Below are 20,740 nucleotides of genomic sequence, written 5' to 3'. Positions count from 1 at the left end.
TCCATCCTTTCTTTGATTTGTAGCATTTCTGGGTCTTTGTTAAGGAAGTTCCGTCCTGTGCCAAGGAGCCCAAGTGTTTCTTCTACTCCTTCCTTTAGTGTTTTCAAGGTGTCTGTTTTGATTTCTAGGTCTTTGATGCATTTGGAATTGATTTTGGTGCAGGGTGATATATAAGGATCTAGTTTTAGTTTGTTGCATGTGTTGAACCAGTTTTGCCAGCACCATTTGTTAAAGAGGCTATCTTTCTTCCATCCTATTTTTTAACTCCTTTAGCAAAGATTAAGTAGGCATCGTTTTGTGGGTTCATTTCTGGGTCTTCAATTCTGTTCCATTGGTCTTCAGGCCTGTTCCGGCAAAGCAGCACTTCTCTGGGTCAAGTGAAGTGTCTGGTCTTCAAAGGTGCAATTCTCCCATCCCATCATCCTAGATTATCAGACCCCACTAAACCCTCAGGAGATCTGCTGCAAGAAACCAGACAACTTCTGCCAGGGAAAACTTACTAGACAGCTACACTTAGGATCAATACACTTCATCGTAGTGGTCAGAGAAAAGGAGAAGATTCGAGTAGACAATTAGTGCATCAAATTATCTGATTCTTTACCCTAGAAGTCCTTTTCTAAGAATTTATCCTAAAGAGATAAAGTCATGTGCGTGTGAATTTATTATAGAGCATTTCTTAAGAGCAAAGTATCCATCAAACAGAAATTGATTAGTAAATTTTCATGACACAATGAATACTGCACTGCCTTTTTTTGAATGGTACGGAAACATATTCTAAATACATTATTGAGCAGAAAAGTAAATCATTGAACCACATTTATGAAAAAATAACTATACATATACATAGAAAGATTTTAGAATCTGCCAATGAAATGTTAGCAATAGTTAAGTTCCTGAATAAGTATCTGATGTTTACATGTAATGTTTTCCAAAAACTAGTATTTCAGGAAAAACAGTAAATACTTATATCAAAATGTGATGACACCCAAATATCTAGCCTAACTCTAAATACTTTCATCAAACTAAAATATTATGTTTAACAAAACATACACACATCTACACCATTATGATGAATATAAATCATAAACAAATTTTATCTATTCTACTTCACTATAGCATCCAGAAATATGTTTTTTAGTTGTCTAACATGGTGGGTTTTTAAGAAAAGCTTCATTTAAGAAATTGCTACAAACAGCTCATTATAACTGACTCCAGGGTATTAAGTTACTTTAGTTCTTTCAAAAGGAAAAAGTACATTTCAGGGATGGACTTGCTCATACTGTGCCACTTTGCCCTGCTCGTGGCTGAGAGGGCAAGCTCTGCCTGTGGAAATCAGCATGTGCTTACTTTTGAAAGACTTGCTGTGGTTTAATGCCACTTTCTTAGATTAGGAGGTAGGAAAGCAAAAAGACAGGAAGATAAAGAAGAGCCACAGACCTGTGCTAAACTGCTTTCCTACAAGGATTATGTGAGGTCCTCACTGAGTGATATAATCATGAAATGTAGACAGATGGCTGGAATGTCAATAACAGAAGGGAGTGTTTTCATTAAATTCAGACCAAGGGGAAAGATTCAAGATGACATCAAACTAGTCAAGGAGTGAGCCAATGGACTGGAAACAGACCTTGATAAGACAAACAGGACTTCCTAATGTTTGCTAACATGACATAGAGTTGAGGGACAAGAAGGACTGAGGAATCCTCAGAAAAAAATAAGATAAAGGTGTCCATGCACAAAAATGCTCATCAGGAGAGGGGTGGGAGAGCTAGCCGAACCTTCCACAGCCAGTGGCCAGACCTGGCCAAGAAAAACTCTAAGAAGAAGCCAGGAATTGGTGGCTCACACCTTTGATCTTAGCTACTCAAGAAGCTGAGATCTGATAATCACAGTGTGAAGCCAGTCACAGCAGACAAATTTGAATAATTCTTGTCTCCAATGAGCCGGCAAAAAGCTGAACATAGTGGTTTAGGTCAGTTGGTAGAATGCCAACCTTGAGCACACACACACCCAAAAAAAAAGCCAGGTGAGAGGCCCTGAGTTCAAGCCCCAGTACTGGCATTCATGCATGCGCGCGTGCACACACACACACACACACACACACACACTCACCTTGAAGAAGGCTTTAAAAGATGGAAGGGGGCCTGGGATATGGCCTAGTGGCAAGAGTGCTTGCCTCGTATACATGAGGCCCTGGGTTCAATTCCCCAGCACCACATATACAGAAAATGGCCAGAAGTGGTGCTGTGGCTCAAGTGGCAGAGTGCTAGCCTTGAGCAAAAAGAAGCCAGGGACAGTGCTCAGGCCCCAAGTCCAAGGCCCAGGAATGGAAAAAAAAAAAAAAAAGATGGAAGGCCACCCATGTCAGAATTTATATTGTGCAAGGGACATAGTAACCGAAGCAATCTTGATCTTCAATGCAATTCCCATCAAAATGCCAATGTCGTTCATAGAAATAGAAAAAACCACCTAAAATTTCATACAAAATCATACAAGACTCAAAATAGCAAAAGCAATCCCAAACAAAAAGCAAAGCTAGAGGTATCATAATACTGGATTGCAAATTATATCACAGAACCATAGAGTCAAAAACATCATGGTACCAGCACAAAACAGAAAAGCAAAGACCCAGGGGAAAAAAAAAAAAAACACAGCTTCAGCATCCATTTTTTTTTACAAGCAAATGAAAAAAAAATCACACACTAGAGATAAGACAGTCTCTTCAACAAATAGTCCCAGCAAAAGTGGCGATCTGCCTGCAAGAAGCCGAAAATAAAACCTAATCCCATCCCCCATGCAAAAAACAACGCCAATGGATTAATGATCAAATGTAGCAACTGAAACTCTAAAACAATTGCCCCTGCGCTGCAGAAAAAGTAAGTAAAACACAGGAAATTATTTTATGAATAAAACTCCAGTTTCCCAGAAACTAGATTTGACACGTAAAACAGCCTCAAATTGAAAAGCTTTTGCGCTGCAAAGAAACAATTACCAGAACCAAGAGACAATAATCCATAGAATAGGAGAAAATACCTGTCAGCTATTTAACAAATGAAGGAATTCATGTAGGGAATATACAGAAATCAAAAAATTAAACAAGGGGCTGGGAATATGGCCTAGTGGCAAGAGTGCTTGCCTTGTATACTTGAAGCCCTGGGTTTGATTCTTCAGCACCACATATATAGAAAAGGCCAGAAGAGGTGCTGTGGCTCAAATGGCAAAGTTCTAGCCTTGAGCAAAAAGAAGCCAGGGACAGTGCTCAGGCCCTGAGTCCAAGTGCCAGGACTGGCAAAATAAATAAATAAATAAACAGAAAAGGAACAGCTAAACCAATTAATAAATGGAAAAAATTGAACAGACAATTCTCAGAGAAAATAAAGATAACTGCTCAATCCAGGCAGAAATGTTTAGCTTCTAAGACATAACATCTGTTGCCATTTTTCTCCAAAATCCCTCCATAGGAACAAAACCCAGAAAACAGAAGTTCAGGAAAGCTACGTAGTCTGCCAAGAAATTCACCCCCTGTCTTTCCAATCCAGCCATTTTCACAATTTATTTCCATGGGACTGCTTTACTTTCTTAACAATTATTGAGGAATTAGAGCGGGTGCCAGTGGCTCATGCCTGTTATCCTAGATACTCAAGTAGCTAAGATCTGAGGATTGTCGTTGGAAGCCAGCCTCACGGAAAGCCCCTGAGACTCTTCTCTCCAATTAACCACCAAAAAGCCAGAAGTGGAGCTGTGGCTCAAGTGGTGTGGCACTAGCCTTAGGCAAATCCTCAGGGATAGTGCCCAGGTCCTCAGTTCAAACCCTAGTACCAGCATAAAAAAAAGAAGAAAAAGAATTAGAATGACATGTGATATGCTTATATAAGCATCTAATGCACTATTCTATGTGGTTGTACTTATATAATACATAATATGGGAAGACATTAGTTATCAGTTAATTTATGCAGGTTAATTAATGTGATATTTACCACTTTGCAAGTTTGATCTGGTTGACTTGTTAATAGAAAGGACCCATATTCCCTTAGCAGTGATGGTGTCCCCCCCCAATAATAATAATTATTATATACTGTATGCCATGAGAGAATTGATATAGAGATGAAATTGGTCTGACCTCTGACATTTTTTGAGGTGTGAGTATCCCAAGGTCCAAGATCACACTATGAGAATTGTTTTCACCTCTAGCATGGGCTGTATTTTCTAAGAGGAGACTGTAGTACATTTGGTGAATGATCCTCCCTAGGTATCTCTGAATTGCCCTTACTTTCCTTAATTTCCACAGACTTTGTTAAGAATTCCATCAACTGAGGCATGGCTGTGTGTCTAGTATCCTCCTCCGGGCTGGTATAGTGACCCCTGTCTGGGATACTTCTGTTTCACTATGCATGGATTTGCTGAAATACCACCCAGCCAGCCACAGGCAGGACCAATGGAGAGAGCTTTGCTTCTACCTCAACCCCATTTTACTGCATTGCACTAGTTCCTTAGGAGTTAGTAATGGGTCTGCCTCCTCTGCCTTTATTCCCTAGCCCTGTAATAGCAACTGTCCAGCAGTGACTGGTCAGTTCAGACTGTTCTTTAAGGGAAGATCCAGTTGCTTTAAAGATGGCTTGTTTTTTTAAGCTCTGGATTCAGAAATAATAACTTATTAAGCTTTAATTCTTTCTTTCTGGCACCTGACAATTGTTCAAACTGTTATATTTGCTTTTGTAATTACTCTCAAGTAATAAATTATTGCTGTCTGGTGGGACCGTGTATGTTATTTTCTTTATACTTCTCTATTGAGGAATTAGAGCAGGTGTCGGTGGCTCATGCCTCTAATCCTACATATTCAGGTAGCTGAGATCTGATGTTACCCACTCCCTTTCTCTCTTCCTCTCTGTCACAGCAGTACTAGAGTTTAAATGTAGGCTTTCACAATTTCTAGGGACATGTTTACCACTGAGCCATACTTCCAGCCCTTTTTTTGCACTGTTTTTCTTGTTTGTTTGTTTAGGTAAGATCTTGATTCCTGCCTGGACATGCCCCTGAGCTGTGATCTGCCTGTTCTGTAAGAGCTAAGATGTCAGGTGCATACCACCATGCCCGTATTCTTTTCTGTTGAAATGTAGTCTCACAAAGTTTTCTTACCTGACATAGAACCAAAATCTTCCTTATCTCAAGTTTCCCACAGAGCTAGGAGCTTGAACTAAGAATACCCAGCTTTATTACATTCTACAGATACAGTATTCAAGTGTTTCTCTATAGTTTAATAGCTAAATAAACAAAATAAAATGTTGATGTATATATACAGTTCTGGTTTTACGCATGCATTATGCTGTCAATTATTTGTGCTTCTCCCAGTAACAAGTATAGTGATACTTCCTATATTCCATATTCCATATGTCCATGTTCTTTTGTTTCCTAAAACTTGTATGTCTTATGACATTGATTTGATCTTCACAGTCCAAATGGAAGATTCCAGATCTTTTATTCTGTGCATCTGATTTTCTGAATTTCTCCCGAGATACTGTTCATCTTAAGGCTAGAAAACATAGGCCTCTCACATATACAAATAAACCTAGCTTTTTAACTGAAGATCTCAATTAACAGAATGTTTTCTGAGAAACAGCTACATCTGCCATTGGCCAACAGGGAGTCGAATGAATGGGTTGCCTTCATGAAATTCAATAAAACATTTGTGGAGGAATGTTTTCCTGCAGATGGAATTCAGAATAGATTGTTTCATTAAGAAATTTTTTTTAAGATTTTATCTCCTAAAATAACCAGCAAACAGAATGTTTGAAGCTGCTACATAACATACTCATCATTACCACTGAAGAGTTTTCCACCCCTTGCACAAAATCTGAGCTGCTCATTTCTATGTGAAAGCAAAAGCATCTACTATTGGGAAAAGGAAAGAGTGGGTCAGAGTTATTGTTTAATTGGCCACAAGCTGGAGACTTGCTTTTTCTCTTCTCTTCCTGCTGTGCTGTATCCATCAGACCTGAGGGGATCATTGTAGCAGACAGACCTCCAGTGTTGCTCTGCCTCTCTCCACCAGACCACAATCAGCCGAACACATCACGCTGGCAGCTTCTGTGGCTAGATCCCCACACCCCCTTCTTTAAAAGGGAGTAGTGGTCTCTGTGTGGACTCTTAGCTGCAGGGGAAGCCTCTACTTCATTGAGATGCAGGTAATGCACCCCTGAGCAAAGGCTATCGAGTATTGAGGAGATAAAAAGCACTGGAGTTGCCTGCTAAGTGGCATCCTCACATTTAACTGAATCATTTTATTATGAATACATTCTGAGCCCCCACTCAAAGCCACGGGTGTAAAATAGGCTGGCAAAAAAATAGATGTCTGCTAATTACATTTCATGCATATTTCAGAACTTTCCACGGGGATACAGGCAGATCACATTCATAAATGGGAATTTTACAACCAGATTCATCTGCATTTGGTTCAAGATTCAAAGTCAGACAGGTAACCAAGATAAGTTCATTTAAATTAAGTGCTGTGGGTTTGGTTTAGCTAGGACATTGTGATTCCTTACACTTCAATTGTCATACCTACAAAGAAAATCCCTTCGTAATCTACCTGGACATGTGCTACCACTGAAAGCACACACATTTCTGAGGAAAGCACACACACAACCTCAGAAAGCACACACACTACCACCCAATCATTTCCTCCTCACTTTTGTTTTCTGGATTCTTCTTTGGTTTTATGTTAAGCCAAGTGGAGGAAATGAGACTCCAAACCTGGGGATGTGTTAGGACAGTGACCCTGATGAAGGCAGCATTACCTGCTTCGAGAGTGAGTTGTAAAGGATGCATGTAACAGCATTCGTGTGGCTTCTCACCCGCTGGCTGACTTCGCGTTTCATTGTCAGCAAAGCGAGCTGGTTATTAAATGAAATGAAAAGTCGTCCATGGACTTCATCAAAGTAGAAAAGACATCTGAAGTCTTGACCCTTGGGGAAATGACAAGCAATTCTCTGGATGGACAGCTGGTGTTGAATATCCCAGAGCCTCAAAACCTAAATGAGGAGTAAGGACATCAAATAAATAGGTCAATAACCCTACCTATTGGTTTAGCCAATGTTTTTCCAGGTTAACTCTTGACCCCAGATAGACAGCTTCTTTGTCCACGGTGCCATCGTTGGCTGAGTTGGGTCATGAATACATTGCTATCTTGCCAGCTTAAAACTGTATCCTCAACTGTAAGTCTCCCAGGGGATGCACTGTTTTTATCCTGGTGGTGTCTAGGATAGGGCTGAACAGGTAGCATGTGATTGTGGCAGCCAAAGTACCTATCTCTAAACCACCAGGACCTGTGTATGCATTTATCTCACAAAGCAAAAATAATTTTAGCTAAGTGCCAATGGCTTATACTTGTAATCCTACTGCTTAGGAGACTGAGATTTAGCTGTTTCAAACCAGCCCCCACAAAAAAAGTACTTGAGACTCATCTCCAATTAACTACCAAAAAACGGCAGAAGTGGAGCTGTGGCTCAAGTGGTAGAGCATTAATTTCAGGCAAAAAAGCTCAGGGACAGTGTCCAGGCCCTGAGTTCAGCCGTAGAACTGGCACAAAAAAATATATATATAATAATTTTAGAGACATGATTAAACTAAGAATCTTGAGAAAGGGATATTATCCTGGAGTAACTCAGTAAGTTCAAAGTGATAACAAGTGTATTTTTTAAATAAACATCATTTGTAGAATGAAAGATTTGTTGTGATATATGTATGTATATGTACATACATACACATGCACACACACAGAAAGAGACAGAGAGAGAGAACAAATTCACTTCTTCTTCCATATTCTTATTCTTCCCCTCTTTCCTTGCCCCCACTTTCAGTTAGCATTTGTTGACTTTTATTATGATCTGTGTGTGATCCTCTTTGGGGATGGAAAAGGAAAGAGTCTTTAAATGTAGAAATAAGGAGGCAGAAAAGAGATAGGAGTAATGCAATATAAAGACCCTTCCAGGTGTTGCTAGATGTGAAGAGATCCAAAATACAAGGGAGCCAGAAACCTCAGGAAGTGGATTCCTCTAGAAAGAAGTAGAATCCTGCCTATGCCTTGAATATTGACATGACAGAAGTCTAAGCAGTAGAATATAACATGATTCAAGTTGGTGTTGTCCAAATGTACCAAATATGTAGTTATTTCTCTCCCTCTCTCCCCCCTTCTCTCCCTCTCTCTCTGTCTTTGTCTCTATGTGTCTGTCTCCTCTCTCTCTCTCTCTCTCTCTCTCTCCATCTCCCTCCCACACTCTCTCTTTCTGCATTTATATGTGATTTTGGTGAAATATTCGAAGTGGCATTAAATGAAATCAAGCCCAAATAAACAAGAGCTACAACTCAATACAATCAATTTATGTCAGTGGCAAGCCTCTTTAGCGGACAAACAGTGAATCCTTGCTCAAAGCAAAGGTTGCTTTCTCTTCAGCAAACATCAAATCACGGTTTACCCTGTTTTTGCTTCCCTTCATTGCTCTCTACATTCCAGTGAGGATGAGGTGCACCAAGTGTCTTTGTAGCAAATAGAAAGATCTGCTTTGTGGGTGCAAGTGAGGGGAGGGGATCTAGGGGTAGTGGTGTAGGAATAACACAGGTTTATAAGAAAATAACTAAAACACTTTAAAAATCTGGATAAGACTTCCTGCTTCCAATCTCTTTCTCTGCCTCCTACCAGTAGGGGACGCTCAAACAAGACCTTTTCTCTGAGATTTAATTTAGTATCTATGTCACGTAGTGCTATGTTAATATGAGAAATAAATTGGAGCCCACGTCAATGTCTAATAAATACTTTTGAAGTTGTTAAATGGTGTATATAATTTTAAAACTACACACACACACACACACACACACACACACACACACACATTCTTTTGGGGGGATAGGGAGTCATGGGGCTTGAACTCAGGGCCTGGGTGCTGTTCTTGAGCTTTTTCACTCAAGGCTAGTGCTCTACCACTTTGAGCCACAGCACCACTTCTGGTTTTCTGGTGGTTAATTGGAGACAAGATTCTCATGGACTTTCTTACTCCAGGCTGGCTTTGAACCATGATCCTCAGATCTCAGTCTCCTGAGTGGCTAGAAGTAGACAAGAGACACCAGTGCCCAGCTTAAAAATACCATATCTATATTCCCGTCATCAATGAAAAGACTAGCTGAGATAAATCTAAAGATAAAACACCACTACAGAAAATCTACCTCACTCTTACATAGACATTCATCCAATTACAGAGCTCACATCACTTGTATGAATCATATGAAACTATATGAAGCATTACATGACTTTTTGAACATCTTACAGAAGTAATTGTATCTAATCACGAAATAACCTATTACCAATCCTTACAACAAGGTTGAACTGACTTAGGAAATTCCTATCAGATAAACAGGATTACCAATCCCTCTCAAGCATACATTTATAAAGAATTATGGGGTGTGGAACAAGAATACTTTATGAAAGACTTATGTTCTTTGTCATTGATAAATTTCTCATTTAAAATGTGATGAAGCTCTCCAAGAAATGTTTATTCACAAAATATGAATGCCTAAGAATTAAGTCTTATAAATATATTTCAATGTGCTATAAATACAAATAGATTGGAATATTATAGTCAAAAGATTATTCCCATCTGGATGATTCTCAAACACTCATGATACTAAGAATGGTTATATCATTATTGTAGAAAATAGTACCTTAAGTTGTATGGACCCATTCTGAGAGTTAGAAACTACTACACGTCAGAATAACATTTGATGGTATCATGAGTTAGTATAGATTAATAATAACTCAACAGTAATAATAGATGATAGTTTCCTCAGAATTATTTCCCATAATGTTGTTCAAATAATTTATGTGGCCTCTAATATTTCATTTCATTTAGTCATACTAACTAAATAAAAAACTAAAAACAGATTAAGTATAACCTCTGTAGTCTACAACAGGTGACTTCACCTATCAATTAAAACTAGACTTGGTGTTAATTAGAATGTATACAATCACTGATTTTCCTTAAAACTAATTTTCTGTTTCTTCTTGAGAACCTTAAACTTTCTCTATTAATAATCTCACTAAGCCTAACTTCTATCTTTAATTATTTATGTTTCTCTTTGTTTTGAATCAAGCAACAGTTTGATACACTGTTCACCGGTTTGTAAAGCCATATTCTAGCATGCTTCTAGAAAGTGGGTGATGACAAATGATTTCTAAGGAATTTTCAGTTTTCCCTGTGTTCTTATATTCTATGCTAATGCTCCCTAAACTTGACATTAAACAAAAATACCTACAGTGCTGGGAAATTACTTTTATATTGGGTGCTTTTCTTGGGCCAATTAAATCTGTGTCTGTGAGAATGAGACTCATTCACTGGTATTTTTCAAATAATTTTCCCCCAGGTCTTTCCTTTGTATTATGCCTTATGGTCTCTACTTGTTTTGAAGGTCAATGATAATAACCTTGAACAAGAAATTCATCCCCTTAATTAGTAATATAATTTGGCTTGGCTTTAAACTAGATAACTACACTCACTTTTTCCAACCAGTTTCTATCCTCTATCCTGGGCACTGAAAATCAGTCTAGAATGGGGGAAAACTGCTCAATCCATTCTCTCAATATTCCAATATGACAACAACTCAAATGGTGTGAAGAAGGTGCACAGTTAGGACAGGCTTAGGATGTAGGAGAGCGCCCTGTGCATGCGTGCTGGCCCTGCTAGGCATCCCCAGATCCCTGCCAAACACCAACACCAGCACTGCAACTCATACAGCAGAAAAAAACCTTCCTAAGAAAATGCATCTTTTCTTTGGCACTACCAATATTACATTCACAAGTACGTAAGCTTATGGATACGCAGGTACATGGATGTATAGATGGATGGATGGATGGATGGGTGGGTGGATGGAGAACCTGTTTTCTGTGCAGTTTTGAAAAATATGTCAGCTTTATTTACCTGCTTGTAATGTGAAATTTAATTCCAAGTATACTGATAAGTTTCCTAACAATGGCAGAAAAGTGAAAGCAAAATGGAAAATAGACTCAAATGACTTGATTGAAAAGAAGTTTGTTCAGTTTCATCAGACACTTACTAATAACACTATATAAAGGACAGATATAAAAGAAGAGTAACAAAAGCAGAGGGCTCGAATGTGAACTCCCAGGGGAATTTGAAGATGCAGAACTTAGCCCAGACCTCCAGGAATAACCCACACAAATAGATAGCTGAATGCAGATAATAGGAAAACAGGAACTGGGGGCATATATATATATATATGTGTGTGTGTGTGTGTGTGTGTGTGTGTGTATGTATATATATATATGTATCTTTATGTATTAAAAAGTTGTATTTATTAAGAATTTAAGCCTCCCCAAATCCTCAAAAGCACAATCACTGAATACTTAAAGGTAATTTTGTTTGACATGATACATACTTGCAGACTTTTTCCAGTGAATATGTCAGCTAATATTTTCCTTAATCGTATAACAGCTTTTATTCTTCAAGAACTTGCCTCTCGGGAATAAAGTAAAACTTTAGAATGATAGTAAGAAATTAAAATTGTTCACTGTACTTTTCATCTTTATTGTGTTTTTTTAAATTTTTGCCAGTCCTGGGCCTTGAACTCAAGGCTTGAGCACTGTCCATGGCTTCTTTTTGCTCAAGGCTAGCAATCTACCACTTGAACCACACCACTTCTGGCTTTTTCTGTATATGTGGTACTGAGGAATCGAACCCAGGGCTTCATGTACACGAGGCAAGCACTCTACCACTAGGCCATATTCCCAGCCTGCTTTTCATCTTTAAATGTAACCTTAGTGCCTATATTCTCTCTCCCTCTCTCTCTGTCTCTCTGTCTCTCTGTTTCTCCCCCTCTCTCTCTCAAACACACACACACAGGTGCACACACACACACACACGTATGTATGTATCTATCTATCTACAATCTATCATCAACGTAGATCTATCTTTCTACTTTTTCTCTCTTTCTCCTTTCTGTCTTTTTCCCTCTCTCACAATCTGTCACCTATATATCTGTCTGTCTTTCTATTTGTCACCTATCTACTGTCTCTTTTTCACACTCTCTTCTAGTTATCTTCAACAGAAATGAGAGAAGACACACAACTCTGGGACTTGGTTTCCTATTATCTATCTGTTGTATGCTCTATCCTTGACAACTTCAAACAACCAAAATATTCCCTAGCACATCTCACTGCTCACTCCAAAACTGGCAAGCAATGTAACTAATGCCAACATTTTATTTCAGATTCCTGGTTGTTTTCCAAATGAAAGTTCATTTGATGAGTTTCCAATTTTCAATTAAACTGATTCTTTTGTCATTATCATTCTTCACTTAACATTGAAAATAGTAACCAAAATTTCCCCATCTCTAAAGCCAAGTTTTTCTCACTCTGCTCTTCAAAGACCAGTTTCCCTTTGAACTGAAATTTTAATTTAAAATTCTTTTGACTAAAGATTTATAGCAACCACTTTTGAAAGAAACTATCAACAATAGCTAGAAAAAGGAAATGTGATTCAGTGATCACTGAAAGCAAGGATTTTGCAATAGGCTTTCCTGCTTCAAGAAAAAGCTCTGAGCCATAATTTCTCTTGGCTACTGAGGCTTTCAGAGAGTGAATGTTATCTCCATACAACCAAAAGAAATAACAGAGAAAAAGGAACATGTCTAAGATACAGTAAAGAGTAGACATAAATGAAGAGAACACAAGGAAAGCTGCCTGAATACCTGAGGGCCAGGCAGGAACCCAAGTCAGGCATTTTCTACTTTTTCTCCGTGCAGAGACAATCACTATGTTCTCTGCAAGAAAGCATCTCATTCAGTTCCTAAACATGCCTTGAGATTGCCAACTGTAGAAAATGTGGTGGCAATAATCAAGCATACAAAAAGACAACAAGTTAATCACAGGTAAAATGGCCAGAATTGCAAATATCAGGGTTATATCATCAAAGACTGCACATAAAGGAATTATTAAACAAGCATATAACTACGCTGGAGATGTGACTCACACATGTCATTCCAGCTACTCCAGAAGCTGAGACATGGAGAATCACGGTTTCAAGCCAGATCAGGTAGAAAAGTCATCGAGCCCCTGATAAGGAAGCACTGGACACTTACATATGAGCACATTAAATTATGACCCCTTTACAATGTTTTGAAGTTCATAAAAAAGAAGTTAAATTTAAAAAAGAATTAATCTCCAAGAGATATTTGTTTAGGGAAAGATAAAAATGTATTTTATTTGATACTATTTCCAGATAAACTAATAAGTATTTGCACACATAAATGAGGTAATGTGGTATAACAACATACTCACATTATTAATATTAACATTATTATTAACATTAAAATAATGCATGAAGTATGAAATAACATACTTGATCTAATCCAAGTGTTGGTAGTGCTTATTTCTTAGAGAAAAACTGATTTGAAGGAGAAACAAGAAAAGGATATATTTGCTCAACATGCCTTCTCCTTGCTTATAATTTTTACCAGAGGGAATTAACTCATTACTTTTTGCAAGTTAAGCTCCTTTAATCAATGAATAGCTAGAAGATGGGGGGAGTAGCATAAAGAAGAGAAAAGAAGACAAATAGATACGTTGTAGTCACAGACACAATTGCCTGTTTTCCCTGCCAACTTTAGTTCTAGAAGACAGATGCCAGGCTCTGGGGGGAAAAACTCAGAGCTCAAGCAAAGTATTAACTTACAAACCAATCCAATTCTAGTGGCCAAATCAGGATTAGTAGCCCAGGAGAGAATAGTTATGCACACTAGAAAAGCTGAATTCAGCTCAGTGTTGGCCCCCAGCAGAGAAATTTTCTCCAAGGCCTTGAAAATCCTTTTTCTCCCCTGGTAGTTCCTCCAAATGACCAAATTACTGGCTCCCAGCAGGGCCTTGCCAGACTGACTGCTGTTTTCAAAGAAACTAGTTTGGAGGCCAAAGCAAAGTGCAACTGGGCTATTATGTAGTTTGATGACAAATTCTAAAGGAATAAAATTATTATTCAATCATCACTGGGAAACATCAATGGTACAATCTTCCTTAACAGAACTTAAGCCTTGGGTCATTTTCAGAGGAAATTATTGAGATCTTTCTCTGGTCTACAAATCATTTAATTTAATAACTCATTGAACAAAATGTGATTCAATCAAAGGCTCTTTGGAAAACAACAACCACAAGAAAAAAATGCTTTTTCATTCTCCTTATTCTCTGGCTGAGCTCCAGTTCTATAAAATATCCAGAAAGAATTTTATGGCAATCAGCAGAATGATAGCAGAAAGCATTGTTGTTTGCTTCAGACGTAAGAACTGAGATTATCATCCATTCCATTTATCAAAATGAAATGCACCCAGGATAATGTAATAGACAGCATGGCAAACTTTACTGTGATGTGATGGTTGAGAAGTCAAAATAGAGACTGACAACAAAACTGCCCTTAAAAGAGTCTCGGTAGGCTTAACATGAATGAAAGTTGTACATGATCATTTATAACTCTCAGGACTTGGCTTTTCTCTCTTTGAAGTTATTTTTTAAAACCTTTCAAAGGTAATAATGATACAACATCAGACATTTATATTATGCTTATTTGTGGTAAGGACTCACTGACTTCATAATTACTTATTGATTATTTATTGATGATGTTGTATGTTTAAACTCCGTAACTTGTGAATATTTACTTAACAGCTAAACTATTTACTTAACAACTTTACTATTTCATAGATTATCTTCAACATGTGTTAAACATATTTTTTAGGTCTAGGGAAAACAGAAATGATTGATTGCAGCAAAACAAAACAAAAATCTTCGTGCTCAAGCAATCAAAATCTAGTGAAAGAAACTATATGCTTCTACATTGCTTGAGCCAACAGTTCACATTAGGTTAGGGTCAACCACTGAAGTTAGAAAACAGTGATGAGACCTCAAAAAGTAGAACAACTAAATCCAAATCACAAACCATTTCCTTTGCAGTTGCTTTGCTACTTCAGGGGCACAGCAATTTGTCCTCACTTCAAGGTGTCAAGCAGTGATCGCTGAATGAACCCAAGGTATTTAGATGTGAAGGGTTCACCAAGAGGCACGAGCCTCTCCCAAAAGTCCAAAGACTGGAAGATACATAGGCCTCTGTCAGATAAGAAAAGTCAGGGAACTGAAGGCAGGAGGAACAGGATGCTCTAGAGCTATGAATGGCTGGTGGGAACAGCCCATCACGTGACCCAACCTGACAACATTACGTGAATGTTGGGAACAGCCCATCATGTGATCCAGCCTGCAAACATTACATGAGTGAAAGAAAATGAAGGGAAACAGCCTGATACATAAGAGTAGGGCTTTGCATGAAAGTTGAGGATTTTTGTTGATAGTTCAAAGGATGACAGAGAACAGGGATTACAGAGTTCTTCCAACAGGTTACTTAACTAGTAAAAAAAAAAAATGGAGGGTAGCTGGGAGACAAACAATTTGATATTAAGGAAACATGTTAGGAAATACATACAATATGTGTTGAGGGAGAGACATGATTGTTAGAGCAGAGGCAACTGAAACGTACAGGTGAAACTAATGTTGGTCAGTCAATAGTCAAATCAACAGGAATTAGCTATTGGTTAGTAAAATTTAAGGGAAATAGTTACATGATAGGTAAAATAAAAAATAAGTAAATTTGTATGTATTTTTAGGTTGGTTAATGGCTAAGGACTTGAAGATGAATTTCTAACTTGAGTATTGTTTCTATAATACTTATGCTACTTCAGCATAGAATAAAAATTCAGATTTTTGTTCTATTTTTACTAAGCTCCACTGGTTTCTCCTCAATAAGCTTATTAACCACCTTTATCTTCAATAACCAAATTTCTTAATATCTATCATAGCTGTAACTGGATGTTTAAGTAAAAAATTATGTAAAAGGGATATCTTACAGAAACAAAAAAGACTTAAAGAGATTTAAGAAATCTTCCTAATGTTGTATGCTGAAAATTCAACTTAGCTTGTTTGGTTCTAGCATCATATAGTTGAAAAATATTCAAAATTTGTCATCAAAGGCTGGGTGATAGAGTGAGTACCTGCTTAGAATGTACAAGGCCCTAGATTGAAACCCAACACTGTAAAATGCAAACAAAAAAAAATCCCATCAATATTACCAATGAGAAATAGACAGATAACTTTAATTAAAATGTACTTCATATTCATCACATTACAGTAGATTTCTAACTCAATGAGTCTCAAAAATATCAAACCATGGGCTGGGAGTATGGCCTAGTGGCAAGAGTGCTTGCCTCCTACACATGAAGCTCTCAGTTCAATTCCCCAGCACCACATATATGGAAAACGGCCAGAGGGGGCACTGTGGCTCAAGTGGCAGAGTGCTAGCCTTGAGCAAGAAGAGGCCAGGGACAGTGCTCAGTCAGGCCCTGAGTCCAAGGCCCAGGACTGGCCAAAAAAAAAATATATATATATATATATATATATAAAACCATAATATCTAACAGAAAGCTGTGCTGTTTATTATCTACCAAAAAAACAAGCCCATAACCACATGTACAGTGTTTCTTACTGAATTAGTGAGAACTTTGGACTCCTAAGATGTGACACATCAAGAGACCAATCGAAAGGATTACATCTGACAAGCACCAGTGCTCACACCTGTAATCCTGGCTACTCAGCAATCTGATATCTGAATATCTTGGCTTAAAGCTAGCCTAGGCAAGAAAATCCATAAGGTTCTTATCTCCAATTAATCTCCAGAAAACCAAAGGTGGAGCTATAGACTCAAGTGCTCGAGTGCTAGCCTTGAGCAACAGCACCCAGGGACAGTGCTCAGGCACTGAGTATAAACCTCAGGACCAATACCAAAAAGAAAAAGGGAAAGGCCTAAATCCATTGATAAGTAGTTTGAACAAAAATTTAATGAAATATTTTGTCCACTTGCTCAAGACCATTATTAAGTAATCACCTATCAACCCTTTTCCTAAATATAGATTTCTACAACAATGTCATTAACCAGTATATGTTGACATCCTCTCTTAAGGAAATTCAAGAACCACAGTAGAGCTCAGTCAGAAGTAGAGAGACAGAAGTAAAGAAATTAAATACATAATGTTACTTACTTTATCTCTGGAAAAGCTGAAAAGTTGTTTTCTTTCAGCAAAGAATTGGACAGCTATTACACTGGCTGAGTGACCCCGGAGTTCCCCAACTGGTTTAGAGACGACATAAGGATTCCAAAGGCAAACTTTATTGTTAATGCCAGCAGTTGCTAACCAGAACGAAGAAAGGAAAACTGGATTTTAATGTCCATAAGTTGATAAATGCCTTCTGCTGAACACTAATGCACCCTCTCTCAAAGGAAGAAAGATCTTGCATTGCCCACTAAAGTAGGCTAAGAAAATATATGAGCTCTAACCCATGAACAGAGTAGAAAAAAAAAAAAAACGGGGTTGGCCTAGGGGCATGGGCATGAGCTGGAAGGAAAACCATGGGTCTCCTTTGGGAACAAAATATCAGCTCAAGAGGGCATGAGACCCTTCCTCTCTCCAGAAAGCACAGCCTAGGAACGTAGATAGTGGTGGAATAAGGTGATGTGAAATAATATTGACAATTTACAGATTTAATTTAAAATATATGAGGAACAAATTATTTTCACCACCATTTCAGTAGTCAAGCGAGCACAATGATCACAAATATACTTTTGTCCTCCTGTATTAGTGGTGGATGCTTTAATCAAACTTGGTGATACTCAGGAAGCACTTTAAGAGTAAGACATCTATTCTTCCTGGATGCAGCATTTTTCTTCTGGTTTTCCCTGGGTTAGGACTGACTATAGAGCTGAGATCATTTGCACTTACTTTTCTGGCATGGTAGCAAATACAAATGGTGACTGGTTTTCAGGGATTGGATGAGTTCTCATTCCATTAAATTGTGGCTGTTTGAGTCTCCTGCCCAATTGATTCACCCACCTCTCTACCCATCTCTAATAAACCCATGGGGCTCCTTGGAAATTGGTGTTGCACATTTCTGAGCCTATATTCAAATTCTTTGAAAATGCTAACAGACAGCTATGATTGTTGGGAATTTCGGCAATCCATCCTTTCAGCAAGTAGCCAGACGCTTCATGTGAATGGTTGCTGTGGAATGTGGGTAATCGCATACCTGCAGGCCACCTGTGTTCTCTGTAACGGCTCCCTTAATGTCCCAATCACACACTTCTTGTGTGCTTGTGTATGTGTCCACATATACACATGCATACACATAAAAGTTAACAATCTCCAGAATGTCCAGATACTCCATGGAAGTATTTACTGGCCTGATCACATTGATATTTCCTCAGCAAAGATATATACTCTTTTTGCCTCTGCATAACTTTTCTTTATACACTAAAGATAGGGTAGTCAGAAACATTATTGAGTGCATTCTGAAAGGCAATTGAATGTTTTCCTATATTTTGTACTTCGTGTGTCTGTGTGTGTGTGTTGTGTTTATTAGTAGCAGCAGCAGTAGTTATGACCATGAAAATGATATATTAGGGCAGAACATTTGGTGATGGTAGAAAGATGACACAATGGAAGACACTGCACTAACCATCTTTTTTCTATGTCACTTCACATCCCCCATTCATTGTAAATTAAAACGCTTTGGGGTCCTTTCTCATATTTTCACCCCAATGTCTCTTGCATGCACTGCATCATTATCAGGCATTCGCAGGCAATAAAATATGAGCTGCTCATATTGGTCTCAGTGGCAGTAAAGCAACAAGGTAGAGAGGCTCCATGAATACAAATCTGCCTCCTAGACAATTTATGAGGCCCTCGTCGTTATCATGATTTATTTTACATACCAATTAAATTGAGCCGAGAGTGGTAATCAAAACCATGAACGCCCTGGGCAATGTTGAAGGATGTCATTTTAAGATGCTTTTTTGATTTCTCTCTCCAAGCCAGCACCACGCTGTTTGTACCAGTGGTTGTGCAGGAAATGATAGCATCCAATGACGCACTGTAAGTAACTAGAAAGAGATAAACACATTCACAAAGAGGAAAACACTCTTCAGTTGCTTGTTCACAAGATATTGGTAAAATAGAAATATTTAAACAGGCACTGCTAAAAAATTAAACTCAGATTATGATGATATATCACAACACTCAGAAAACAATTCACTCTTCCCTTTCTCGGTACCTAACAACAAATTTACAGTGAGAAATTACAGCAAATTCTACATTCTGACTTTCCTCCCACTCTAGGGATACCTTAAATTACTTTTATAGGGCACATGGTAAGAAACAATATAAATCACAGTAATCATATGGGATTCTGGAGACAAAAAAATGAGCGATTGACCAAATTTCTGTGTTCTTCCTTCTGGGCATGGAACAGGCAGACACAAGCTTAGCAACCATCTGCTGCTCCCCAAAGTTCAAGTTTATGCTCAAATGGACAGATTATTTAAATCTTGACAGCTCCAGAATGCTTGAGAGTAAAAGAGTGAGATTCAACCTTGCCAACCCCCTAAAGCACAGCTAGAAACTTAGGTCAGGGTGGCTGTTTGTGTTTGTTTGTTTGTTTTTGTTTTCCCCCCAGTGACCCAGTGCAAGTAAAATCCTATTTTCCAAGGAAAGATAGTGGCTCCACTGCCTTTTATCATGAGAGCCATCCTTTTCCTGTCAGAACCACAAGTCTTGAAAGGCAAATAGCTGTCTCTTGACCAGCGCTCCACTTACATGAAGATTTTTTCTGTGCATTTTGCTCAGATAATCATTTTGGCTCAAAGTTGAACGCTTTTGGACTTGACCTCGAGATCAAATTGCTTCTTTCTCCCAAGAAAGATTTCTGTCACTCTGGAAAGCTTCAAAATTAGTTGTTTTAATAGAATGTCTCTTAGAAGTATTCCTGTCCAGTTATCATAAAGAATCCACAGTTGCCTTCGAAGATAAACCTTAGTGGCTAATGAGAAATTCTGCACATAGCAATCCACTTTTTTTCAAATTCTCTCCTCAGAGATGTTTGCAAAGCAAACAACCTCAAAGTGTAGCCACTCTCTCCCCTTTGAGGCAAAGTACAGGCCCAGAGTCATAGGACAGTAGTTCACTCTGATGCAAAAGGAGGTGGCATGAATCCTGTAAAATATAAACAATCCAGATCTCTCTGTGTTCAGGGAGCATCTCTGCTATATTGCAGTATATTCATGTGTAGGCATTCATTTAGATCCATTTTTGTTGCCTTTATGGACTTAGGGCCAGGGGAACTGAAACAAATATGCCAATCCTTATGCTGCTTGCTCTTCTCTGAATAATAATATATTCTTTCTCCAACATAGGAGTCTCCTGTCCTCTCACTGTAGTATTTTTACTTTACTATCCATTCCAACTGAATATAATAATACATGTATTACTGATTGGAATGGAAATGATAGACTAACTTGTGGATAGCCAGTTTGAAAATAGATCCTGAATAGGCACGGCTGTGGTTGAATGTTTATATTCTCTCAAATTTATATGTTGAGCTACTAACCTTCCAGATAATCATTATAAGAGATGAGATAATTAGGTTGTAAGAGAAGAATACTCAAGAACAGAATTAGTGCTCTCATGAAAGAGGTTTGAGGCTAGGACTCAGTGTGATGCTGTTAACCCTCACTACTCAGGAGGCTGAAGTCCCAGGAACATGGTGCAAAGCCAGCTCAGGGAGAGAAAGTCTATGGGCCTCATCTCCAATTAACCACTAAAA

General features: G+C 38.2%; 1 protein-coding gene across 1 annotated transcript in view; it reads right to left on the bottom strand.

Moving 5' to 3' along the window:
- Nucleotides 1–20,740, bottom strand: part of Wdr49 (WD repeat domain 49) — a 110,567-nt gene that overhangs the window by 60,808 nt on the left and 29,019 nt on the right. The window contains exons 5-7 of the mRNA XM_048345848.1: nucleotides 18,855–19,022; nucleotides 17,128–17,276; nucleotides 6,792–7,025 (exon numbers count right to left, since the gene is read on the bottom strand). Of these exons, the coding sequence (XP_048201805.1) occupies nucleotides 6,792–7,025; nucleotides 17,128–17,276; nucleotides 18,855–19,022 (551 nt within the window). The remainder of the gene's footprint in view (nucleotides 1–6,791; nucleotides 7,026–17,127; nucleotides 17,277–18,854; nucleotides 19,023–20,740) is intronic.

Source organism: Perognathus longimembris, chromosome 5 (assembly GCF_023159225.1).
Source record: "Perognathus longimembris pacificus isolate PPM17 chromosome 5, ASM2315922v1, whole genome shotgun sequence".
Classification (NCBI taxonomy): Eukaryota; Metazoa; Chordata; class Mammalia; order Rodentia; family Heteromyidae; genus Perognathus; species Perognathus longimembris.
This window is presented reverse-complemented; position numbering and strand designations above follow the sequence as displayed.